Below are 16,162 nucleotides of genomic sequence, written 5' to 3' on the forward strand. Positions count from 1 at the left end.
TTATACTTGTCAGAAGAATGGCAATACTTAGCCTCTGTTTTACCAGGGTATTGCTATTTGTGCTTATTGCAATAATTAGCTCTTACAAATTGGCTCTAGGAATCTCACAGAACCACCCAATTATTTTTGTTCTTCCTGTCTCGTTCTTGTTTCCATCTGTCCTCTGATACAAAGCCTTAACAGCCCTTTTGTCATATATCATGCTTATTTTTTGTCTTCTGTTAGCTCATTTGTTTCTCAAAATCTTGCACTTTTAATTTTTAAACATTTCATTTATTGTCTTGGCTGGACATGGTGGCTTATGCCTGTAATCCCAACACTTTGGAAGGCCGACGCAGGCGGATCGCGAGGTCAGGAATTTGAGACCAGCCTGGCCAATATGGCGAAACCCCGTCTGTACTAAAAATACAAAAATTAGCCTGGCATGGTAGCACGTGCCTGTGTCCCAGCTACTCGGGCGGGAGGCTGAGACAGGAGGATCGCTTGAACCCGAGAGGTGGAGGTTGCAGTGAGCTGAGATTGTGACACTGCACTCCAGCCCTGGCAGCAGAACGAGACTCCGTCTCACAAAAAAAAAAAAAAAAAGAAAAGAAAAAATTCATTTATTGTCTCATTTCAGTTCTACTTTGGGCAGCCTCTGGCTAGTAACAGAACTAGTGTCTTGTGGTCTGGAGTTGTGGGGTGGACACTGACTGGTCCCATTGGCTATAGCAGATGAAACTTGGTTGGGGCTGGAAGCCTTCCTATTTTTGTTTTCAGCATCTGGCTGGCTATATATATATTTTTTATATATATATAATATATATATTTTATATATATAATATATATATTTTATATATATAATATATATATTTTATATATATAATATATATATTTTATATATATAATATATATTTTATATATATAATATATATTATATATATATTTTATATATATTATATATATATTTTATATATATATTATATATTTTATATATATTATATATATTTTATATATATATTATATATATTTTATATATATAATATATATATTTTATATATATAATATATATATTTTATATATATAATATATATATTTTATATATATAATATATATATTTTATATATATAATATATATATTTTATATATATAATATATATTTTATATATATATAATATATATTTTTTATATATATAAATATATATTTTATATATATAATATATATTATATATATAATATATATTTATATATATAATATATATTATATATATAATATATATTTATATATAATATATATTATATATATAATATATATTTATATATATAATATATATTTATATATATAATATATATATTATATATATAATATATATAATATATATATTTTATATATATAATATATATTTTATATATATTTTATATATTTATTATATATTATATATTTTATATATATATTATATATATTTTATATATATTATATATATTTTTTATATATATTATATATATTTTTTATATATATTATATATATAATATATATTATATATATTTTATATATATTTATTATATATATTTTATATATATTATATATATATTATATATATATAATATATATTATATTATATATTTTATATATTTTATGTATATATTATATATATTATATATTTTACATATATTTTATATATAGTATATATATATTTTATATATGTTATATATATGTTATATATATTTTATATATTTTATATATATGTTATATATATTATATATTTTATATATATGTTATATATATTATATATTTTATATATGTAATATATATAGTATATACTATATACTATATATATTATATATATAATATATAGTATATACTATATATTTTATATATATAAAATATATATAGTATATACTATATATTATATATATATAAAATATATATAGTATATACTATATATTATATATGTATATATATATATTTTTTTTTTTTTTGAGACGGAGTCTAGCTCTGTTGCCAAGGCTGGGGTGCAGTGGCACAATCTCGGCTCACTGCAACCTCCATCTCCCAGGTTCAAGCAATTCTCCTGCCTCAGCCTCCCGAGTAGCTGGGATTACAGGCGCCCACCACCACGCCCATCTAGTTTTTGTATTTTTAGTAGAGACGAGGTTTCACCATGTTGGCCAGGCTGGTCTCGAACTCCTGACCTCATGATCCGCCCACCTCGGCCTCCCCAAGTGCTGGGATTACAAGCGTGAGCCACTGCACCTGGCCCTGGCTGGCTATATTTTAAATATAATTCACTCTTGACAAATTCATGAATTAGGTATTATGAGCCCCATTTTATACATGAAGAAATTGAGATAGTAATTACATCATTCATTGTCACTCACCTGATAAATAGCAGAACTCATTGTCAAACCCAGGTTTGCAGATGCCTTATCCTTTTTCTACCATACAATACCTGCCCTTAGTAAGTGTTATTTCAGCTCACAAAGAGGAGGAAGTTACAGTTGTGAAGAATACATTTCATTTTTACCTTTGTTATTTATTTTTAGAGACATTTTAAATCCTAAGGATGTGATCACAACTCGCTTTGAGAATTCCTATCCTAGCAAAGATTTCTGCAGCCAATCATGCTTGTCATCTTATGAGCTAAAGAAAAAACCTGTTGTTACCATATATACCAAAAGCATTTCAACTAAGTGCAGTATGTGTCAGAAGAATGCTGATGTAAGTTACATTTTACTTTTATTGGGATTCTGCTCAAAGAGATTTTTTTTAACTGGCTCTGCTTATTTTGTGTGTGTATGTGTGTGTTTATTTCCTAGACTCGATTTGAAGTTAAATATCAAAATGTGGTACATGGTCTTTGTAGTGATGCCTGTTTTTCAAAATTTCACTCTACAAACAACCTCACCATGAACTGTTGTGAGAACTGTGGGAGCTATTGCTATAGTAGCTCTGGTCCTTGCCAATCCCAGAAGGTTTTTAGTTCAACAAGTGTCACAGCATACAAGCAGGTATGAATATCTATTTGTTGCATGTACTTAGGCCCACTCCTTCTGATTGGGCTGCACAGGGATGAACTACAAAATGAGAGTGAGCTCCTCCCATTAGTCCATCCTGATATGTGATTTCCCTTCCAGAAAATGGGATAGATTCTGATGGTGTGAGGGATGATTGTGGTGGTAAGTTGATATAGGTAAAATAGGTCCCTTTTTTAAGGCTCCCTTCATAGCTAAGAATTTACAAATGTGATTTCTTTTCTTTTTTTTAAATCGAGGTGGGGTTTTGCCATGTTGCTCAGGCCGGTCTTGAACTCCTGAGCTCAAGCCATCCACTCGCCTCAGCCTCCCAAAGTGCCGGGATTACAGGCGTGAGCAACCACGCCTCAGCCTCATAAATGTAATTTCATGATTTTCTGTGAGCATGAAATATTTTGTGATGTATTGATAGCAAGAAAACCATATTATAAATAAACCATAAAGCAAGAGAGTTAAGATGATAAAATCAGTGAATCTAAACAAAGCTTGTCTTTTTCATTTCAAAATGTGTTTGGGAATGAATTGTAATTATTTGGTCAACACTGTCTCATGAGAATACTTCAAGTAATTTTATTTATTGTAATGAATAATGGATTAAGCTGGTTACTAAATATATCACCTTGTGTCAGTTTAATTATTACTGATTTGTGGTTTTAAAAAGTTTTTCTTAAAGATGTATCTTGTAAGGCTGGCACGGTGGCTCACGCCTGTAATCCCAGCACTTTGGGAGGCCAAGGCAGGTGGATCACAAGGTCAGGGGTTCGAGACCAGCCTGACCAACATGGTGAAACCCCATCTCTACTAAAAATACAAAAATTAGCTGGGCGTGGTGGCGGACACCTATAATCCCAGCTACTCAGGAGGCTGAGGCAGGAGAATTGCTTGAACCTGGGAGGCGGAGGTTGCAGAGAGCTGAGATTGTGCCACTGCACTCCAGCCTGGGTGACAGAGCAAGACTCTGTCTCAAAAACAAACAAACAAAAAAACAAAGATGTATCTTGTAAATGATAATTAAATGTTTTTTTCAGTTAGCAAGTTTGATTTGTTGCTTCCTTTGAGCAGTTGGTAATGGACATATGGACATTCATCACTGAAAAGAATCTCTTTTTTTAAGAATTGCCATTTTTGGCAGTCTGGTTCTACTTTCACAGGAAAAGAATCCATGTTATTTTATATATGATCCCAAAATCAGTTCCATTTCTAATTTTGTTACTAGTATTGTACTCTGTCTTTTTACTAGGAAAATTATGTAGTGAAACCTCACAATTTATATTTTCCTACGATTTCTTTTCATATTGAGAGACCTTATAATGTATCACTGACAGCATAGTGTAGTGGTTAGGAGTCTGAACTTTGGAGCCTGATGAAATGAGTTTAATTTCCTACTTCTTCTGCTCATCTGTTAATTTAAGTTAATTTAAACTTTTCGTTAATGTAATTTTTGAGAGCGCCTCACTCTGTCATTGAAAGGATTCTGTGATACACTATATATAAATTGCTTAGCCTGGGGCCTGGCTCATGGTAAGCATTCAGTAAGTTATAATATTGGTTATATAAATGGTAGCTATTTTTATTATTTCTTAAAACATGAATAAACTTATAAGCAGATTTTATTATGAAACTCAGCTTGAAAAATAGGTAGTTGTGTAGGATCTCTATTAATATACATTAAGTATCATTTCTATCTCCTGCTGAAGAATCTCACAAAATTAAGTAACCTTAAAGGTGGTAGACTCTTCTAGATTGATGTACAAGACTATACCAAGAATGGCCCTTTGGTTCATGGGTTAGCTGGTCTTCTCTGGTTATTGGTGATTAAAAAGTATGTAATGACTACTTAGTTCATTACTTGTGTTTGAATTCATGTGTTTTGTTTGCTAAGATCTCTATCTGCGTAGTTACTAATTTTCTTCAGTTTCTATTTTATTATCGTCTGGAAGAACTTATTTTCCCACCTCCCAATAGTGTGGTTTCATCATCATGTTCAAATATTTCAACCAAGGGCCGTGGTTGTAGGTAGCTTTTCTTTTTACTTTTTTGAACAATATGTAAATATGTATGCTTGTACTAGGTATCTAATGTTATTTTATTTTAATAGAATTCTGCCCAAATTCCTCCATATGCCCTGGGGAAGTCATTGAGGCCCTCAGCTGAAATGATTGAGACTACAAATGATTCAGGAAAAACAGAGCTTTTCTGCTCTATTAATTGCTTATCTGCTTACAGAGTTAAGACTGTTACTTCTTCAGGTAATGTTTAAATTTGATAAATTTATAGATTTAATAACTATTGAAGAAAAATGAAACTGCTTTTCTCTGATTTTGTTACAAGCTAAATTTATCTATTTAGTTAAATAAAAACCCAAGATTGACTTTTACATAACTGACTTTTATGTGAAAATAGTTTTTCCCTGATTTTCTTGGTTGCAATATATACAGTATTTTGTAATTTCATATGTGAGAAGAAAGAAAAAACACTTAAAATTTCCAAGTTAGTTTTTGTGTAAGTGGGACTTAATAGAGGTTAGTTGTAGTTAGATTTCAGATTTTTGTAAAGTTCCTTGATTTTTTTGGTATATTGTTGATTATTTAATTTTTTCATTCTCCCAATACATTTTTGTATTGTTTGTTCATTGGTATAACTTAATCATTGTTTTTAATTTTTTGTCACCAAGGTGTCCAGGTTTCATGTCATAGTTGTAAAACCTCAGCAATCCCTCAGTATCACCTAGCCATGTCAAATGGAACTATATACAGCTTCTGCAGCTCCAGTTGCGTGGTCGCTTTCCAGGTATGATCTAAGGTAGCACATCATGCATGTGGTTCTCTTAGGCATCGATCTGTGGCACAGTGTTAACTGCTGAAGGCCTGTTCTTATGAAAGTTTAAATTTGAATTAAAAAGAAAAAAATTTGTTTCATCCAGGGTCCCAACCAGGTCATTTCTACAAAATATCTGAACCCAGATATTGGGTCTCAGCAGTTTCTTCTTTATTTAGGATCCTAGCCTAAACTGTCATTCCCTTCCACTTTCTCCCTTGGGTCTCTCCCCTTCAAAAAGATGGAAGCTAGGATTGTGGTTTGGGTAGGTGGTATGGTGAAGAACAGTAGCCTGATGGGATTCACATACCCCTTCCTGTCATCCTGTGTCAGAAACGTAGTGACTCCTGGCATAGAATTGTAAGCATCCACTTGTCCCATTTTCTCCTCCCTCTCTGCAATACACACACAAAGAGTAGAGTTTAGTAATCTCCGGGGTAGGAACATGCCTGATGCAGTATCCCTGGCATTAGGGAGAAAGAGACTGCTGGTGGCTATTGTGTCTTAATAGCCATCAGAAGCTGGTTGATGATGGGAATGCAGGTAGGGGGAGGTTTTAGGGGGAAGGAGAGGCCTGCTCTAATTTATTAGAGGCATATACTGGAGGTCTTTGTCAGGAAAGCCTGAATTCCACTTCTTGACCTTTTAATGTTGTATTTCTCAGTCCTTTTATTCTGGAAGTATGCCATTTAAACTCTTTCTGTGAGATAGAAAATTTTAAAAAATGTTTGTGGGGGACTTGATTTATTAAAATGAGGAAATGAAAAGTACCAAGTTATCTTATTTCTCAGTTGATAAAATCTTTACCTTATTTGTTTTCATTCAGAATGTATTTAGCAAGCCAAAAGGAACAAACTCTTCGGCGGTGCCCCTGTCTCAGGGCCAAGTGGTTGTAAGCCCGCCCTCCTCCAGGTCAGCAGTGTCAATAGGAGGAGGTAACACCTCTGCCGTTTCCCCCAGCTCCATCCGTGGCTCTGCTGCAGCCAGCCTCCAACCTCTTGCTGAAAAATCCCAGCAAGTTGCTTTAACCCATACAGTTGTTAAACTCAAGTGTCAGCACTGTAACCATCTGTTTGCCACAAAACCAGAACTTCTTTTCTACAAGGTAAAGAGAGATCATGAAAGGGATTGTATATAAACTCATCCAGTAGAAACACTTTCGTGTTTTCAATTTTGATCACTCAATTTGCTTTGACATGAAAAGGACTTCTTAAAGATAAAGCAACTGTTTAGTTGGCTCTTAATGACTGTTTTTTCTCTGCAGGGTAAAATGTTTCTGTTTTGTGGCAAGAATTGCTCTGATGAATACAAGAAGAAAAATAAAGTTGTGGCAATGTGTGACTACTGTAAACTGCAGAAAATTATAAAGGAGACTGTGCGATTCTCAGGGGTTGATAAGCCATTCTGTAGTGAAGGTAAAGACAAAGTTGTTTTATCCACAGAGCATGGGTTGTTATAATTCATGACGACTTGGGCAGTTAAGCCACGATTAGTTTTCACATTCTTTTTGTCTTATGAGGTGTAATTAGAAGTATTTTGGAGGCCGGGCATGGCGGCTCACGCCTGTAATCCCAGCACTTTGGGAGGCCGAGGTGGGTGGATCACTTGAGGTTGGGAGTTCAAGACCAGCCTGACCAACATGGTGAAACCCCATCTCTGTTAAAAAACACCGTCCCTATACAAAATTAGCCGGGCATGGTGGCACACGCCTGTAATCCCAGCTACTTGGGAGCCTGAGGCAGGAGAATTGCATGAACCTTGGAGGCAGAGATTGCAGTGATCTGAGATCACGCCATTGCACTCCAGCCTGGGCGATGAGCGAAACTCTGTCTCAAAAAAAAAAAAAAAGTTTTTTTGAATTGTGTTTATAGTTAATTCACTTTAAAGTCAATCTTTTTATTTATTATTTTTGTTTATTTTTTTGAGACGAGGTCTTGCCCTGTCACTCAGGCTGGAGTGTGGTGGCATGATCTTGGCTTATTGCAGTCTCTGCCTCCCCAGTTTAAGGGATCCTCCCACTTCAGCCTCCCAAGTAGCTGAAGCTACAGGAGCGTGCCACCATGCCTGGCTAATTTTTTTTATTTTTTGTAGAGACGGGGGGGTTTCACCATGTTTCCCAGGCTGGTCTTGAACTCCTGAGCTCAGGTGATACTCCTGCCTCGGCCTCCCAAAGTGCTGGGATTATAGGCATGAGCGACCGTGCCTGGCTGAAAGTCAGTCTTTTTAAATGTTGTAGTGATTGCAATAAAAAACTGTAAAAATGATTACATCAGTGGTATTAATAAAGAAAATCTCTTCATAAGTTTTGCTATGACATCAGAGATCTTTTTGTTCTTGCACTCATTTGTAAAGAGGAACTTAAACAGTTGCTGCTTCTTGGCTTAAAAAACTTTTATACCTCTAATGTTTCTGAATATAAATGGCCTAATATTTAGAGTATATTTAAAAGGTGGTGGCAGGGCGCAGTGGCTCACGCCTGTAATCCCAGCACTTTGGGAGGCCAAGGCGAGCCAGATCACCTGAGGTCAGGAGTTTGAGACCAGCCTGGCCAACATGGCAAAATGCCATCTCTACTAAAAATACAAAAATTAGCTGGGTGTGGTGGCAGGTGCCTGTAATCCCAGCTACTCTACTCGGGTGGCTGAGGCAGGAGAATCGTTTGAACTTGGGAGGCAGAGGTTGCAGTGAGCTGAGATCGTGCCACTGCACTCCAGCCTGGGCAAAACGAGCGAGACTCTGTCTCAAAAAATAAAATAAAATAAAAGGTGGTATAAGTTTGGTTTGTGAATATAGAGACTGTCCTGTAATCTAGAGGCAAATAATTGTGTATTCGAAATTAGCTTAAAGTTTTATATCTAAGACCACAGAAACTTATTATACCTCCTCAGTTAATGTAAATTTGATTTTTCTTCCTTTCATCCCTCTGATCCTCAGTTTGCAAATTCCTCTCTGCCCGTGACTTTGGAGAACGATGGGGAAACTACTGTAAGATGTGCAGCTACTGTTCACAGACATCCCCAAATTTGGTAGAAAATCGATTGGAGGGCAAGTTAGAAGAGTTTTGTTGTGAAGATTGTATGTCCAGATTTACAGTTCTGTTTTATCAGGTGAATGTGATAATATACTTTTTTTGGCTTTCTGAAATCAGTGCAAATTGTTTTTATTTAAAATGTATTCAAATTATGTGAAGAAAAATTTGGTGTTTAGCACTGGATAAAATAAGTTATGGGGTATAATAGAAAAATTCAATTGAATATAAACATGAAATCTTCGGGATAAAAAGAGTATAGGATTTCTGCAGACTTTGTTGTTGGTTGGATATGTTCCTTTTATTTTTGCCTTCTTATGAGGCATATTGCCCTTATTTGACTTCTTTCAGGTTAGAACTTCACATAATGTTGCCTGAAGTGGCTCTCTCATTCAGGTTACTCTGAGGAATTTGAAGTTAGACCTTGTCTCACTTCATAGGTCAAAGGACAATAGCTGGCAACCATTCCTACCTCATTTTTAAAAAGATTAACTTTTTGAAAGGCTGACAATGGTAGCTGCAGTTAATTGAACCACTAATACATGTCTGGTGCTCTGTAAGTGTCATTTCATTTAATCCTTACCATAGTCCCAAGAGGTAAGTATATTACTGCCATTTTATAAATAAGGAAAAGGAGAGAGGTCCAGGGAAGTTAAGTAATATGCTCTTGAGGAAGCTGGTAGGTGACAGCAAGACAGCATCTATAACACTCTGGTGAAATCACTGTTTTTCTACCTCACCCCCAAAATAGAATTTTATTGTCGGGGGAGGGTAATATATTTTTCATGATTATATAATTAGGGCCAATCACAGTGCTTAAGACAAAGGATGTCTAATTAAATATTTGCTGAATGAATCAAAATCTTTATGACTCCAAAGTCCATATTATATCAACTACTGTAAGCTGCTTCTTAATTTTTCAAAAGTTGAACCTATCTTTTTTTTTTTTTACTTATTTTTTTCATTGTGTATCTTTTCTTCCCCCATCCCACCCGCCCACCCCCCATCCCCCAGCCAGACAGAATCTTGTTCTGTTGCTCAGGCTGGTGTGCAGTGGCGTGATCAGTGGGCGATGTTGGCTCCCTGTAGCCTCCGCCTCCTGGGTTCAAGTGATTCTCCTGCCTCAGCCTCCCGAGTAACCAGGAGAGGTGCGCACCACCACCCCCAGTTATGAACCTATCTTTAGATAGATTCCCTTACTGGTAATTTTGAAAACAGAAGAGCATTTTTTTTGTTGTTGTTGAGACAGAGTCTTACTCTGTCGCGCAGGCTGGAGTGCAGTGACGTGATCTCGGCTCACTGCAACCTCTGCCTCCCGGGTTCAAGCGATTCTCTTACCTCAGCCTTCTGAGTAGCTGGGATTACAGGCGTGTGCCACCACACCTGGCTAATTTTTGTACTTTAGTAGATACAGGGTTTCACCATGTTGGTCAGGCTGGTCTTGAACTCCTGACCTCATGATCCGCCCACCTTGGCCTCCTAAAATGCTGGGATTACAGGCGTGATCCCACAATTACCGTGCCCGGCCACAATTTTTATATTATCTTGATTTAGGGCATCTATATAAAACAAATAATTAAATAAAATCAGTATTTTAAGGTAAGAACCTTACATTTTGTAGTCTCAACTGACTCATATATCTGTTTTTGTAGTGCCTCTTTTTATGATTAATGTTATCTTTTCATTATTTTATAGTTTTAAGCCCATCTTGTCTAACATTTCTTTCTCAGATGGCCAAGTGTGATGGTTGTAAACGACAGGGTAAACTAAGCGAGTCCATAAAGTGGCGAGGCAACATTAAACATTTCTGTAACCTATTTTGTGTCTTGGAGTTTTGTCATCAGCAAATTATGAATGACTCTCTTCCACAAAATAAAGGTAAAATTAAACTTAGCTAATGGGATTTTTATGTCAGTGCTAGGACACTATCAGCACATACAGTTATAAATAATATAATAAAAACAAAATTTCATTGGATTCAAATAGCCTGAATTTCCTTAAATTTTTCTTTAAGAAGTCTTTAAGATTTCCCCTTGAGGGAAAAGTAATTCTAATACTTTTTGCTCTGATAGTCAGGCACACCAAAAGGCCAATAATGTATATGCACTAATTTTTATAGGAAACTTAGATTTGATTGCTTTTGATTGAGTGTATCTGTACATAAATAACTTAAACTAGGGATATATACTATTTAGTTAATAAACCAGAAATAAAAACAGAAAATCAGGGCAAACAAAGGGAGAGTATAGTTAATATAGTTGCTGTGACTAGTGTAAAATTTGATTCAGAACTTGCTTATAGGCAAGGAGAAAAGAACAGCACATTAATTATCTCAGAAAATATAAAATAGAACAGTTCTTCATGGGTAGCAAAGTTTATCCTAGCTAAGAATAAAATAATTTTGCAAGTAGGACAGCTAATGTGGTCAGAATATCCAGGTGAGTAGATAGATTTATGATATATTCATAAAGTAGCTCTCCTAAATATTTCTTTCTCAGTATTAGATTAAAAACATTTGGTAGCTGGGCGCGGTAGCTCGTACCTGTAATCCCAGCACTTTGGAAGGCTGAGATGGGCAAATTACTTGAGGCCAGGAGTTCGAGACCAGACTGGTAAACATGGTGAAACTCCGTCTCTACTAAAAATACAAAAATTAGCCAGGTGTGGTGGTGTGTGCCTGTAAGCTCAGCTACTCAGGAGGCTGAGGCACGAGAGTTACTAGAACCCGAGAGACGGAGGTTACAGTGAGCCGAGATCATGCCATGGCACTCCAGCCTGGGCAACAGAACAATATTCTCTCTCTCAGAAAAAAAAGCCACTTGCTATTATGTTCTCTGATCAAAGCCTGGAGTGCTATCTGATTGACAGAGCTTTGGCTTTTTGCAGTCTGGCCATTGCCTACCTTTGCAGTCTTATTAATGATTACCTTAATCATAAATGCCTTGTGCTAATCTTTTGTGTTAGCCCTCCATTCCCAGAACCAGTCAGGCTGGTAGTAGAATATTCATTTTATAATATGGGTTAAGAAAACCAGTGTTATGGGGTTGGACAGCTCCCTCATTAACTTATTTATAAAAATTGTCATGTTAAGTTTTCATTTGATGCATGCTTAGGTCTAGGAGTTTTAATAGTCACTGATAGAACAGTCCAGTGAATCCTGAAGCTAATACCTGTCTTTTTTTTTTTTTTTTAGACTAGGTTTTGCTATGTTGCCCAGGTTGGTCTTGAACTCCTGGGCTCAAGTGATCCCCCGTTTCAGCCTCCCAAGTAGCTGAGATTACAGGCTGGTGCCACTGTATCCAACACCTGTATTTTTACCTGTTAAATGTCATTTGAGGTTTATAACTTTATAGAATTGGACTCTCTTTAAGTCGTAATGAACACTAATCTGACCAGAGTCACCCAACCTAACATGATACAGAATCAGATATTTATACTGCTTCTTGAAAACCTAGTTACTAAACAGGGTTTTGTGTGTGAGTTTGAGTGTGTATGAGAGAGAGACCCTTTTGCTTATTCCAGATCTTAACTTTTTATTTTAATCAGTAAATATTTCTAAAGTGAAAACTGCTGTGACGGAGCTCCCTTCTGCAAGGACAGATACAACACCAGTTATAACCAATGTGGTGTCATTGGCAAAAATACCTGCTACCTTATCTACAGGGAACGCTAACAGTGTTTTAAAAGGTATGACTTGATATAATGGCATTTGGCTAAGCCATAGAAGTGAATGTTGTCTAGCCTAAGTAGTTCTCTTTTTTTTGAGACAGAGTTTCACTCTTGTTGGCCAGGCTGGAGTGCACTGGTGTGATCTCAGCTCACTACAACCACCGCCTCCTGGGTTCAAGCAATTCTCCTGCCTCAGCCTCCCGAGTAGCTGGGATTACAGGTGCCTGCCACCACGCCCAGCTAATTTTGGTATTTTTAGTAGAGACGGGATTTCACCATGTTGGCTAGGGTGATCTCAAACTCCTGACCTCAGGTGATCCACCTGCCTCGGCCTGCCAAAGTGCTGGGATTACAGGTGTGAGCTACTGTGCCTGGCCAGTAGTTCTTACTGGTAATATCTTTCTTTACGTGATGTAGGGGAACATGCACCCCCTCCCACCGCCTCCCCACCCCCGCCTCAGGGGAGTGGGTAGCAAGCAAGGTGGTGTGGATGGGAAAGGAAGTGTTTTTATTTTTGTTTTTTCAATTTTTAATTTTTTTTTTGAGACGGAGTCTCACTGTGTCACCCAGGCTGGAGTGCAGTGGTGCAATCTGGGCTCACTGCAACCTCCGCCTCCCGAGTTCAAGCGATTCTTCTGTCTCAGCCTCTTGAATAGCTGGGTTTACAAGTGCCTGCCACCACACCCAGCTAATTTTATATTTTTGGTAGAGATGGGGTTTCACCATGTTGGCCAGGCTGGTCTAGAACTCCTGGCCTCCCGCCTTGGCCTCCCAAAGTGCTGGGATTACACGCCACCACACTGGGCTAATTTGTTTTTTTTGTTTTTTAATCAGGCAGGCTCTTGAGCCATAGAAGGCTCAGAGATACTCCCTGGGAAGTGATATTTTTTTAGGAGCCCAAATGATTTTAATATACCTACTCCTTTACTGCCAGAGATTCTAATACAGTTGGATGGGGTTGGGGCCCAGGAATCCTTACCGTTATTAAGCACCCTGGGTGATACTGATGCAGTTTCCTTGTACCATTTTCATTTTTCTGAGAAACTCTGGTTTAGACTCTAGCCCAGCTTAATGGGAGGAAAGTAACTTCTTGATTTCAGTGTTTACTTCTGTATATTCTAAGGATAATAATGTTTGTTTTAATTTACAACAGGTGCAGTTACTAAAGAGGCAGCAAAGATCATTCAAGATGTGAGTTTAATTGTTAATACTTTTCTTGATAATGCCACTTGGGCTTATTTTCACTTTGGATATGGCATTCTAATATATCTGAATACTTTTCTTTTTGCTGGAAGAGGGTCCTAGTCATTAATCTAGGTCTTGGGCACAACTAAACAGTAAAGTGACTGGCATAGGCTTTTGACCATATTTCAGCAGCAATTACTGTTTTTGAAGATGATGTAAATGTGGATTGCTGTTCATAGTGGCAAGCTTAGTCTTTAAAAAAGTGGAGTAATAGATTGTGCGCTTTTGTTTTGAATCTTACAGTTTAATCTTAGATCATTAGTAAGAATGCATTCTTGATTTATTTTATTATTTGTATTCAGGTTCTTTAATTTATTTAAATTCTTGTTAATTCCACCTGGTTGGAAATAACAAAACTACATTATTTTTCTCTTTTACTATATTCAAGTATTTTCCTTTAAGTTTTGAAAGTTCAGTGTAGTCCTGTTTTATGCAACTTTGAATTATGTGAGACTGAAAATAGTGCAAAGTAAAAATATATTTAGACTTTCACTTTATGTCTCAAATTTGAAATATCGTGAGACTTCTCAAAATTAAAAGAAATGTTCAAGAAATGCATACTTTCAAGTCTGGCAGGCTGATTGCAAATTATGGCATTGTTACCCTGTATCAGCATCACTTTAGCAGGAAAACAAAATTCCCATCATCCTTTATTAGTATCACATGATACTGTATCAGGTCCTGGGTTAATGTTTTTGATGACTGCTATGCTTTTTTTTTTTTTTTTTTTTTTTTTGAGACAGGGTCTTGCTCTGTTGCCCAGGCTGGAGTGCGGTGGCATGATCATAGCTCACTGCAACCTCGAAATCCTGGGCTCAAGCAATCCCCTACCTCAGCCTCCTGAGGAGCTAGGACCACAGGTGTCTGCCACCACACACAGCTTATTTTGTTTTTTTCTTTTGTTGAGATAGGGTCTCAGTCTTGCTATGTTGCCCAGGCTAGTCTCAAACTCCTAGCCTCAAGTGATCCTCCCGCCTTAACTTCCCAAGCTGTTGTGATTACAGGCATGAGCCGATGGCGCCCAGCTTGTGCTGCTGTCCTAACATTTGCTCTTGATATAATTAAAACTCTTTTTCATATCGTAGAACAATGCCATTTAAGTGTTATATTAAGTGGTGGTGCTAGTGCTAAAAAATGTGCTCCAAATTTAATAACTTTAGAACAAAAGTTAGATGTGATAAAAAAATCTATGAAGATAACCAAACCACTGCTGTGATATCTCATGCTATTAATTTAGGAGAGTGTACCCTGCAGAATATTAGCAGTAGTGCTCAAAAAACTGAAAGCAGTATTAAAGCAGGTATGCCTCTTAGTTCACAAAAATTATAACCAGGCAATGATAATGGAATAAATGGAAAAAATTCTGGTAACAGAAGTTGCAAGATCAATGCTGCCATAATGCACCCCTGAGGTCAATCTATCATCTATGCTAAGGCATCAGTATTTTGATTTTGATTTGAAAAGAGGTGACAGTGAGACAAAAGGTTTACTACAAGTCATGGCTGGTTCTCCAATTTTAAAGCCCACCAAGGTTTTAGGAATATAAAAATGATCTGGCAAGCTATATCTGCTAACTCCAAAGCTATCAAAACATTTCAGCTTTACCATAATTTAAAGAGGCTTTAACTTGGACAACATAACATCTGCTAATAAGGAATCTGTGTAAGTAGAACAGAAGGTAGATTTGCACAGAGTTCCTGAAGAGGATATTGAATATTTGCTTGGGTTGTCCCCCATGGATTAATAAAGGAAGTCTTGCTAGAATTAGAAAAACAAAAGCAACTGGAAGAGGGTCCTAGCAGTCAATCCGGGCCTTGGGCACAACTAACAGTAAAGTGACTGCCATAGGCTTTCGACCATATTTTAGCAGCAATTACTATTTTTGAAGGTGATCTAAATGTGGATTGCTGTTCGTGGTGGCAAGTCTAAAGATGAAAAATGTGTCTGCATACCAAGAAATCCTCAGTGATAAAAAAAAGAAAGAAAAAACTCTCAAACCACATTAGAGTCATTCTTTAGCAAAAGTCTTCCAAGGAATCAGACCAGCCTTCACTGTAATGTGGAGAGGTAGCTTGTCCTAATTTAGTGTCTCGTAACTCTCTCATTATTTGTGTTATTGCAAGATGATAGTAATTTCTCCTTAATTATTTTCAAGCAGTATACCACATTAGATAATTAACTGTCATTAAGTTAACTTGGTATTTATTTGAATATTATGTATTGTGCATTAAATTATATTTTTAAATTACATAATAAATCACTGTGTTGTACATTAATTATTAACCACACAATTGTATAATCAAGGTATTAATGTATTATTATATATTAGTAAGTATTAACATGTATTCATAAAAACATTCTATATTAGTTATAGATTTATGGACTCTGAGA

At 36.2% G+C, this 16,162-nt stretch overlaps 1 protein-coding gene across 7 annotated transcripts in view; it reads left to right on the top strand.

Moving 5' to 3' along the window:
- ZMYM6 (zinc finger MYM-type containing 6) overlaps window positions 1-16,162 on the top strand; it is a 51,694-nt gene that overhangs the window by 20,480 nt on the left and 15,052 nt on the right. For all 7 annotated transcript variants that reach the window (XM_054496807.2, XM_063666111.1, XM_054496785.2 and 4 more), the window contains 10 exons: window positions 2,524-2,698; window positions 2,797-2,988; window positions 5,111-5,261; window positions 5,687-5,802; window positions 6,656-6,934; window positions 7,094-7,244; window positions 8,764-8,936; window positions 10,588-10,735; window positions 12,404-12,544; window positions 13,680-13,717. In XM_054496807.2, the coding sequence (XP_054352782.1) occupies window positions 2,524-2,698; window positions 2,797-2,988; window positions 5,111-5,261; window positions 5,687-5,802; window positions 6,656-6,934; window positions 7,094-7,244; window positions 8,764-8,936; window positions 10,588-10,735; window positions 12,404-12,544; window positions 13,680-13,717 (1,564 nt within the window). The remainder of the gene's footprint in view (window positions 1-2,523; window positions 2,699-2,796; window positions 2,989-5,110; window positions 5,262-5,686; window positions 5,803-6,655; window positions 6,935-7,093; window positions 7,245-8,763; window positions 8,937-10,587; window positions 10,736-12,403; window positions 12,545-13,679; window positions 13,718-16,162) is intronic.

Source organism: Pongo pygmaeus, chromosome 1, assembly GCF_028885625.2.
Source record: "Pongo pygmaeus isolate AG05252 chromosome 1, NHGRI_mPonPyg2-v2.0_pri, whole genome shotgun sequence".
Taxonomy (NCBI): domain Eukaryota; kingdom Metazoa; phylum Chordata; class Mammalia; order Primates; family Hominidae; genus Pongo; species Pongo pygmaeus.